The 10,987-nt window shown below is 44.3% G+C and overlaps 1 protein-coding gene across 1 annotated transcript; it reads left to right on the forward strand.

Moving 5' to 3' along the window:
* Nucleotides 1–135: 135 nt before the first annotated feature.
* On the forward strand, nucleotides 136–10,782 carry LOC311115113 (T-complex protein 1 subunit beta). The gene is made up of 14 exons (XM_084190320.1): nucleotides 136–200; nucleotides 1,396–1,470; nucleotides 5,152–5,217; nucleotides 5,404–5,515; nucleotides 6,449–6,525; nucleotides 6,772–6,884; nucleotides 7,100–7,302; nucleotides 7,787–7,887; nucleotides 8,153–8,280; nucleotides 8,598–8,821; nucleotides 9,075–9,203; nucleotides 9,313–9,516; nucleotides 9,736–9,877; nucleotides 10,320–10,782. Exons 1-14 carry the CDS (start codon nucleotides 198–200, stop codon nucleotides 10,348–10,350), a joined length of 1,608 nt encoding a protein of 535 aa, XP_084046446.1. The 5' UTR covers nucleotides 136–197; the 3' UTR covers nucleotides 10,351–10,782.
* Nucleotides 10,783–10,987: the final 205 nt, after the last annotated feature.

Below are 10,987 nucleotides of genomic sequence, written 5' to 3' on the forward strand. Positions count from 1 at the left end.
TAGTTGATTTAGCTCATCCTAAATGCCGGATCAGTAGAGAGAGCAAAGAAATTGTACCAAAAGTGTAATCGCTGCCCCCCCGGGGATCAAAATCGAGTGTACCTTTTCTTTGCTGGGCGCGTCCTTACGTAGCTGCGTCACTCCGCTTTCTTCTTTCCCGGTGCGTGCACGGCTTCTGCGATCAACTCACAGAAATCATGGTAAGCGAACCTCTTTGTTCCGTTTATAAACATTTTATTTGACGACATGATTGTAACCGTTAACTACGCTGAGTAAAAGCAACGTGATCGTAAACTTGCAGTATCTTGCATGAATATGGGTTTTGTTCATTTCTTTAATTCTGACGGATGAAACATTGACAGTGGGGAAGCACATGGGCCCTGGACGCAGCAAACTAGCTAGCATGCTAAGTTAGCCGGTTAGCTAGTAGCGTCATGTGGTAATTTTATGTGGATGGCATTAAGTGATCAACAGAAAACCAATCCTGGTATTAGTCGATGTAGAAACAATTAATTTTCACCTTAAACTGGATAAGCTTTGAATGAACGTAGCAGTAGAAACGACGTTTTATATTTTTTAAACAAACTGGCAACTTGCTATGGGGTGGAGCTAGCTAACTAAGCTACATTGTCTCACGTCTGTTTCCCTGGAGTTGTAGTTAGTTAGTTAGCTAGTTGTTGGGCTTGGCCATCTAACATTAGTATGACGCACCAGATTTCAAAGTTTTCATGTTCTTGCACAATGACACAACAATGAAGGCTACATGGCTAGCTATACCGTTTGTCAAAATGCAGTTAGCTTGGGCCATAAAGCTTCTAGCGCTTTCTTAGGAGAAGTGGGTGGAGTCAGTAACTGGTCCTTGTTACAGCCTTAGCCCAATGCTACAGCCTTAGCCCAATGCTACAGCCTTAGCCCAATGCTACAGCCTTAGCCCAATGCTACAGCCTTAGCCCAATGCTACAGCCTTAGCCCAATGCTACAGCCTTAGCCCAATGCTACAGCCTTAGCCCAATGCTACCAACCGTCTGTTGTTCAGCCATCCAAGTGCATCTATGACCGTGTATGGTCGGCGATGTACATTCTTGACTTTGATAATAAGGCACGTTGTTGCTTTCCCCCCCCAGATTTGATACATATGTAAGCACGAGTCTAGACATTTCAATGTATAATTCACAAAACCTGTCACATTATGTCAGCAGCCTTTGGCTTCTTACACATGTTCTACATCTTGACACTATCATGATTATGGATATTTCTGTGACCTATAATGAATTGTCCTAGATATTGTCAAATCAAAACATTTTAATTTTTTACACAAGCATTCACCAGTTTGCCTTGCGTGGGGTATGACTACGCCAAGATTGCGTTGTCTGAAATCTTTAACCTGTCTCGCAGGCGTCCCTATCCATGGCCCCAGTGAACATCTTCAGGCAAGGAGCTGACGAGGAGAAAGCTGAGACCGCCCGTCTGGTGAGCTGAGTGCTCTGTGATGTTTACTTTATGTTATGTTAGTATATTATACTACATTAATAGTTGCTATTCTACTGTACCATTCATTTATTACAATGTTTTGTAATGTTGTCACGATACCAACATTTTACTTATGATACGATACCAGGCCAAGTATCGCGATACAACGGGGACAAAATGTCAGTGGCCTAGTGTCCTCCCTTCCCTCCTACGCTTGTTCCCATATTCTAAACATTCATTATGTGCTACACAAAAAAACATGTCACTGATATTCACACCTCTACTCAGTACTCGCGTAGAATTTAACTTCACACTGTATAATAGAATACTGCATAGAATGGCTAATTTGCTCATATTTGCAAAGTCCTACCTGTGATTTAGGTGGAGGAATGGGAGGAAGGAATATACATGCATCATGATCTGCATGTCATTGTGGCAGTAAGGGGACAACACTGCATCATGATCTACAGGTCATTGTGGCAGTAAGGGGACAACACTGCATCATGATCTGCAGGTCATTGTGGCAGTAAGGGGACAACACTGCATCATGATCTGTAGGTCATTGTGGCAGTAAGGGGACAACACTGCATCATGATCTGCAGGTCATTGTGGCAGTAAGGGGACAACACTGCATCATGATCTGCAGGTCATTGTGGCAGTAAGGGGACAACACTGCATCATGATCTGCAGGTCATTGTGGCAGTAAGGGGACAACACTGCATCATGATCTGCAGGTCATTGTGGCAGTAAGGGGACAACACTGCATCATGATCTGTAGGTCATTGTGGCAGTAAGGGGACAACACTGCATCATGATCTGCAGCTCATTGTGGCAGTAAGGGGACAACACTGCATCATGATCTGCAGGTCATTGTGGCAGTAAGGGGACAACACTGCATCATGATCTCCAGGTCATTGTGGCAGTAAGGGGACAACACTGCATCATGATCTCCAGGTCATTGTGGCAGTAAGGGGACAACACTGCATCATGATCTGCAGGTCATTGTGGCAGTAAGGGGACAACACTGCATCATGATCTGTAGGTCATTGTGGCAGTAAGGGGACAACACTGCATCATGATCTGCAGGTCATTGTGGCAGTAAGGGGACAACACTGCATCATGATCTGCAGGCCATTGTGGCAGTAAGGGGACAACACTGCATCATGATCTGCAGGCCATTGTGGCAGTAAGGGGACAACACTGCATCATGATCTCCAGGTCATTGTGGCAGTAAGGGGACAACACTGCATCATGATCTGCAGATCATTGTGGCAGTAAGGGGACAACACTGCATCATGATCTGTAGGTCATTGTGGCAGTAAGGGGACAACACTGCATCATGATCTGCATGCATATAAGGAGATAGTCAATGTCTTGGAAGGTAATGCTCTGCGTGTGAACAGAAGGATTACTCCGACATTGATAAAATAATGAAGTCCATGTTTCAAGAAATCATGAAATGTGCTGCATTTTTGTGTAACATTCATATCAGTCACTTTAACCTTTCATCTAGAGCACATACTGTGGGATACACTATTGATAGTGTATTTTTTAAATGAATTAACTTGGTAAATACTAGGTAATAATTTGTACTAAAAATAAATACTCGTAAGTAGTGGTAGATGGAAAGCAATAGACAATTGAGTCGGTTATGTACCGACTCACATAACTGAATTACAGTTTTAGGACCGAGGTAGTTATTTCATTAAAAAAATGCACTTTGACAGAAGTGTTAACAGGACAGTATATTTCCACATTAATGACCAGCTTTTTTAGCAACTATCCAAAACCCTATTTGAGTCCCTCCTCGAGACCAGACTAGTTGTTATCATAGAGAAGCTGCATGATGTCCCCATCCTCTAACTGGAATTATAAACTGGGTGGGTTGAGCCCTGAATGCTGATTTTTCTGAAAGCCGGGTATGACCCCCAAAAATATTTTTGCTGTTCTAATTACGTTGGTAACCAGTTTATAATAGCATTAAGGCACCTCTGTTTTTTTTTTGGTATATGGCCAATATACTACAGCTAATTGCTGTATCCAGGCACTCCGTGTTGCGTTGTGCTTAAGAGAAGCCCTTAGCTGTGGGATGTTGGCCATATACCACACCTCCTCGGGCCTTATTGCTTAAATATGCCATATCAGTGGGACCACTGGATGTCACATGCACTATAGAGGGTAAGCTTCACTGAAGAGGGATACACAAAATGAGATGATAATAGGGGAGTCATGAGCAATACTTTGCGAGACAGTACATTACATTTATCACAAAGAGTGGTTATTATCGTGCCTAAGTGAACTGAAGTAAATGCTAAACATAAGATTCAGTTATATCAGCAATCGCTTGTGTATCCGGTTAATTGCAGTGGAATGTAAATGGCGTTATCTGTGAATGTCGACGCTTTTAGCCTCTATCAAAGCAGATTGAGTCCAAATGCATGCCGGCACTGCTTGCACTACCATGCCCACCACTTTGCTTGAAGACCAAGCACTCGTGTTATATTGCTCTTGGTTTGCGAAGGATATTTTCATTTTATTCAAGGAGAAGGAATATGAAAGGATTTTAAACATTCTTTTCACTTGGGTTAAATAGCTGTTATTCTTCGAGGAAATGTATTTAAAATAACATTTGTAGGCTTGAAATTATATTTTTAGGGCATGCCGAGTTGTACAAGCATGCAGATCTCACGTCGTTTTTTTCTTAGATTGTAAGTTAAAATCTAATTTGAATATCATGTAATATCACGTCTGGCACTAAGCAAAGAAATGCCATGACTCTTTGCGAGTACAATGTACATTTGAAAATATCATCATGTGAGAAGGGTATGTGCAGCCAGACACACCTTGGCTTATAGACCTACTGTCCAGTTAGCAGGTTGTTAGCTAGCTAGGTAACATGACTGAACAACGTTGTTTGTTATCAAACCAATAACTAGTGACCCGGGATTAGTTTAAAATGGCCCGTGACATGGTTTGTGAAATTATATAAAATCTGTGTTTAAAGCGCAGAAAGATGAAAAGGTAGCTCCGGTAATATGGGTCTCTTTTTTGTTTTGTTTTTGTTGGGTCGTTTGAGTTGGAGACGAGCAGTTTTCTTTGCTGTAAAGCTGTAAGCATGCCTGTCACGAAACTGTGCCCTATTTGTACTGTCTGGCACTGAGTCTGCGTGACAGCAAACTTGCAGAGCCTACTCAGACTGGCCTGTACTTCATGAAATTATATACAATGTATCAACTTTGCTTGCTCTGCACACTGATCCACTGTATCAATATAACAACGAAAGACTCATTAGGGACTGCATCCCTGCTCGCCATCGCGGCTAAATTATATTTTAAGTACTGATGGAGGAATGGATGCGCAGGAAGAGCTGACGGAGAGAAGCAGGTGAGTGATGGCTGGAAGGGGATGCAGTTGGCTGACTACAGCTTCCACACCTGATGTGTGCGTGAAAGTGAACTGGACATTGTTGGACCGGCACATACAAGAGACTAGCGGCTGCTGCTTAAAATATTCAACTGACTTTATTGACATTTCATAACAGGCGGCAGCTGTAGGGCAGGATTTTTTTTTTTTGTAGTATCATATGAAACGTATTCAAAAATGTTGGTATCGTAAGTATGATGTTTTGGTACCGTGGTACCTAATATACCATGCAACACTAATGTTTTGTGTTTCCTCCAGTCCTCCTTCATCGGTGCCATCGCCATTGGAGATCTGGTGAAGAGTACCTTGGGACCAAAAGGAATGGTATGTGTCAACGGCAGACTTGCTGAGTGATATCAATGAATGATTAATACCAAAGTCCCATTTACGAGCAATTATAAAAACGCTAGAAAAATCAGGCCCTAAATGCGTAGCACGACTTGATAAACTCAACTAGACCAAATGTATCATCTGCATGGCTAAAACTCACATTGACTGTCCACCTTGCAGGACAAGATCCTTATCGGAGGTGGCAGGGAGGGAACTGTCACAGTCACCAATGATGGGGCCACCATCCTCAAAGCCATCGGAGTGGACAACCCCGCTGCCAAAGTGTTGGTTGGTGAGTGTTGATGTTCACCAGTTTAACTATGTAGTTGGTTGGTGAGTGTTGATGTTCACCAGTTTAACTATGTAGTTGGTTGGTGAGTGTTGATGTTCACCAGTTTAACTATGTAGTTGGTTGGTGAGTGTTGATGTTCACCTATGTAGTTGGTTGGTGAGTGTTGATGTTCACCAGTTTAACTATGTAGTTGGTTGGTGAGTGTTGATGTTCACCAGTTTAACTATGTAGTTGGTTGGTGAGTGTTGATGTTCACCAGTTTAACTATGTAGTTGGTTGGTGAGTGTTGATGTTCACCAGTTTAACTATGTAGTTGGTTGGTGAGTGTTGATGTTCACCAGTTTAACTATGTAGTTGGTTGGTGAGTGTTGATGTTCACCAGTTTAACTATGTAGTTGGTTGGTGAGTGTTGATGTTCACCAGTTTAACTATGTAGTTGGTTGGTGAGTGTTGATGTTCACCAGTTTAACTATGTAGTTGGTTGGTGAGTGTTGATGTTCACCAGTTTAACTATGTAGTTGGTTGGTGAGTGTTGATGTTCACCAGTTTAACTATGTAGTTGGTTGGTGAGTGTTGATGTTCACCAGTTTAACTATGTAGTTGTAGAGAAATACAGGAAAGGCCTGCACATGGTATAATGCTGCTCCCCAAGGCAGTGCTATGCTGTCTTTCTGGACACTGTTGTTGTCCTTTAGTCCTCCTGTCTTCCAGACATGTCCAAGACCCTCTCTGATCCTTTAGTCCTCCTGTCTTCCAGACATGTCCAAGACCCTCTCTGATCCTTTAGTCCTCCTCTGATCCTTTAGTCCTCCTGTCTTCCAGCCATGTCCAAGGCCCTCTCTGATCCTTTAGTCCTCCTGTCTTCCAGCCATGTCCAGGACCCGCTCTGATCCTTTAGTCCTCCTCTGATCCTTTAGTCCTCCTGTCTTCCAGACATGTCCAAGACCCAGGATGATGAGGTTGGAGACGGCACAACCTCTGTCACAGTACTGGCTGCTGAGCTGCTCAGGGTAAGAGTGGATGATTACTTAACCACTTTAGCACATCTAGCTAATACTGTATTTCACATAGCTATCTACTTGTGAAGTGATTAACTCTTCAAAGTAAAACCTTTATCACCACCAGCTAAAGTGCATTGTTTTGGTAACTATTCCTTTAGCTATCAATGCTCTAATAAGAAATGCTTGTTTCCCGTTTGCAAAACGTTTTTCTACGGTGTACCCAAATGAATATAACCCTGGTGTCTGTCTTTTTAGGAAGCTGAGCTCCTCATCGCCAAGAAGATCCACCCCCAGATCATCATCTCTGGCTGGAGGAAGGCAACCCAGGCAGCCCGGGAGGCCCTGAAGGAGGCTGCTGTGGACCATGGGTAGGCCTACACTGATGAAGCATTTCTAGAATATAATGGCAGGTTTAACTACGAGGTAACTAGCACAGAACTGAACTCAGCTAATGTCATGAGATGTTCTGAGTTTTTAATAAACTCTTACATAGAAGCGTGATTACCCATCCAAAGCCATAAAGAAAGACTTCACACATCACGTTGCTAAGCCGTGAAAATGACCATCCCCTCCCCCTTCTCAGTAACGACCAGGTGAAGTTCCAGGAGGACCTTCTGAACATCTCCCGCACCACCCTGTCTTCCAAGCTGTTGACCCACCACAAGGACCACTTCGCCAAGCTGGCCGTGGAGGCTGTGCTCAGGCTGAAGAGCTCAGGCAACCTGGAAGCCATCCACGTCATCAAGAAGCTGGGGGGCAGCCTCATCGACTCCTACCTGGACGAAGGTGAGACGACTGGGGGGTGCTGATGCGTGTTCTGCCTCTGACAGAAAACGGCAGTTGGTCTCATCTGGGTGGTATTCATTAGGTACCAAACGGAAGAAAACTGACTGAAAACAGGGGAGGGATTACCTGAAGTTGACCAATAAGAAACAGTTTTTTCCCCCCCCCACGTTGCAAAACCTTTGCTACGGCGTGACCTAATGAATACGTCCAGAGAACTCTAGTCTGACCCAGTGCTCTTGGAGGATTGAGAAGGTTTAGCAGCTTCATACTGTGCTGTTATAACTGGTTAATAACCTCCTAAATCAATATCGGGCAGATGCAACAACTGGCTAAATGAGACGGTCATTACAGCTAATGTTGCGTTTGTGCACAAAACTAGTGTACCGTATAAACAAACCACTCTTGGTTAGAGGACAGATTCTTCAAACATCTACTCTGTGTTGTGTCTAATGTAGCTTCATGTGTTTCTTTGTTCTCTTTGTAGGATTTCTGCTGGACAAGAAGATTGGTGTGAATCAGCCCAAGAGGCTAGAGAACGTTAACATTCTCATCTCCAACACTGGCATGGACACTGATAAGATCAAGGTTGGTCTTGTTATATGCTTTTCTCTTGGGGTTACAGACGATCCATTCTTGATCCATTCAGGAAGTAAACTGAAACTCCCATTTCCAAATTTTTTCTCTTTTGAAAAGCAACAAGGAACATTTTGAATTTCGCCTTTTACAGAATCGGAATTAAATCCGTCCCCCCGATACTCTCACCTCCTTATTAGCCTCTAAGAAGTGTCGTGGAAACGTATGAAAATTCCCGTCCCGTTTCTAACCAACCGGCTGTGTGATCCGCTGTCAGATCTTTGGCTCCAGAGTGCGTGTGGACTCCACGGCCAAGGTGGCGGAGATCGAGGCGGCTGAGAAAGAGAAGATGAAGGAGAAGGTGGAGCGGATCCTCAAGCACGGAATCAACTGCTTCATCAACAGGTACAAATCGCATTTTATTTGTCACCTGCACGTGTTTAGCAGATGTTATAGCGGGTGTAGCGAAATGCTTGCGCTTCTAGCTCCGACAGTGCAGTAATATCTAACAATTTCACAACATGTACCCAATACACACAAATCTAGGTAAGGAATGGGATTTAAGAATATATACATATATGGACAAGCAATGACAGAGCGGCATGGACTAAGATACAGTAGAATACACACTTAATAAGTAGAAGTACACCCATTCAACAAGGTGTTTCCAGCATGCGTGGGTGAGTTGAGTCAGTTAGTAACCGATAGTGATGGATCAACAGACAGCTGATCTACAACTACCCAGAGCAGCTGTTTGCGGCAGCAGGTGTCATGGCCATAGAACACGCGGACTTCTCAGGAGTGGAGCGCCTGGCGCTCGTCACCGGGGGAGAGATCACATCTACCTTCGACCACCCTGAGCTGGTGAAGTTGGGCCACTGCAAGCTGATAGAGGAGGTGATGATCGGAGAGGACACCCTCATCCACTTCTCAGGAGTGGCCATGGGTCAGTGATGATACAACATAACGGGCTGATTTTAGAAATGATTTATAGTAGGACAAGGGCTCGATGGTCAGACTTTGTCTTCGTAGTGTTTTCTCTGATTGTAAGTACTGACCATGTTTCTTTTTTTTTCTTGGTCTTCCTTCCTTCCTTCCTTCCTTCCTTCCTTCCTTCCTTCCTTCCTTCCTTCCTTCCTTCCTTCCTTCCTTCCTTCCTCTCTTCCTTCCTTCCTCTTTTTTTGTTTTTCCTCTCCCAGGTGAGGCGTGTACCGTGGTGCTGCGAGGAGCCACACAGCAGATCCTGGACGAGGCTGAGAGATCTCTCCATGACGCCCTCTGTGTCCTGGCTCAGACCGTCAAGGAAACACGCACCGTCTACGGAGGAGGTGAGGGGCTATACACACTGCCCATTTACGTGGATACCGTGGGGGGGAAATAGTCCCCCTGTACTGTCTGAACCCACTGTGAGAATAACCATGCTGCTGTCCCCTCCAGGCTGCTCTGAGATGCTGATGGCTAAGGTGGTGACAGACCTGGCCCTCAGGACGCCAGGCAAAGAGGCTGTGGCCATGGAGTCCTTCGCCAAAGCTCTTAGAATGCTGCCCACCATCATCGCAGACAACGCCGGTTACGACAGTGCGGATCTGGTGGCCCAGCTGAGAGCTGCTCACCAGGAGGGGAAGACCACCATGGGTCTGAGTGAGTGCAGTCTACTATAGCTGGACTCCTAGATGTTTCAGACCTAGCTTTGGCCTGTGTCTCATTCTCCTTCCTGTTTGTGACCTGTTACTTTTTTCTTCTTCCCATCATTTATTTGAACGGGGGCCAGATGAATTAAAAACAGATTTGAATGCTCAAGTCGGATGCATCGCACCATCACACTTAGGCTTATGTCTCTGTCTGTTGTCTGTCCCTCAGATATGAACCAGGGCACCATTGGTGACATGTCGGAGATGGGGGTGACCGAGAGCTTCCAGGTGAAGAGACAGGTTCTGCTGTCTGCTGCGGAGGCTGCAGAGATGATCCTCCGTGTCGACAACATCATCAAGTCCGCTCCCAGGTGAGGACAAACATCCTGCACATATCTTTTATTGTTCCAGATATCCCTCAATCCTTGCAGTAGGTACAGTCCAAATACCTGACTTAAACCTCCATTCTTGGCATGCACGCCGTCTCCCTGTTCACCTGTACTGTATGTTATGGAGGGGTGACAGGTCCAGTGTCTTCGCTGCCAGAATGTTCCCTGTCTTCTGGTTCTATCCTCAGTGGCTGGTTCATTGTGATAGGTCAAGTCTACAGCTAGCAGTCACTAGGCTGGAGAATCATTGTTATCCCAATCTGCTTTGCAGTAGGCTGTCAAAAATACCACTTGCAAGTGCAGTTGTTCTCATTTTGTAAGTTGATCGTTCGATTACCTCTCTGAAATGGTGAGTAGGTTGTTTCATCCCTTGAAAACATTTGTCATCCTCCTTTTACTGATTCCTCCCCCTTTCCCCTTGCAGGAAGCGAGTACCAGACCACCACCCCTGTTAATACCCCCAGGAGGAAGAGGAGGGTGAGGAAGAGGAGAGTGGGGTAACAGGAGTTGCTGGTAGGGGAAGGGGAACAGAGAAACCTGTATTTATGATACTCCTGTCCAAGGCTACGTACCGTACGTCACTTCAAAATAAAAAATCCTCATCTTTTCTGTACCGTACCTCCAAAATAAAAGCTTCAGTCTCGTTTTGGTTAGTGTAAATCTGAACGGTCCTTTAGTCCGTTGGGGTGTAACGCTGTGTTATGAAGCACTGCAGAGGCCAGACCGTCAACGTACTTGATGGCTCATGCATATGGCAGTATGGGCATGTTTACTGTTATAGGGGTGTAACGCTGTTATGAAGCACTGCAGAGGTTAGACCGTCAATGCATATGGCAGTATGGGCATGTTTACTGATATTATAATAATAAAACTCACCCTGAATCCTTGTCTGAGGAATGTTTTATGCCTTGTGAGCCTTATTTTGAAATGTGTATTTAGAAGACTTCTACATCTACTATAACATTATATTAAGAGTATTCATGTGCTATAACATATTAAGAATATTGATGTACTATAACATTTATTAAGAGTATAGATGTACTATAACATTATATTAAGAATATTGATGTATCCGGGGCTTTAAAAACAAAG

This window comes from Coregonus lavaretus, assembly GCF_964263955.1.
Source record: "Coregonus lavaretus genome assembly, contig: HAP1_SCAFFOLD_3001, whole genome shotgun sequence".
Classification (NCBI taxonomy): domain Eukaryota; kingdom Metazoa; phylum Chordata; class Actinopteri; order Salmoniformes; family Salmonidae; genus Coregonus; species Coregonus lavaretus.

Bases quoted from the DNA above. Each gene is read 5' to 3' on its own strand.
- LOC311115113 (XM_084190320.1), top strand. The intron at 6,526-6,771 runs GTAAGAGTGGAT...CTGTCTTTTTAG, and splicing joins TGGCTGCTGAGCTGCTCAGG to GAAGCTGAGCTCCTCATCGC. The intron at 9,517-9,735 runs GTGAGTGCAGTC...TCTGTCCCTCAG, and splicing joins GAAGACCACCATGGGTCTGA to ATATGAACCAGGGCACCATT.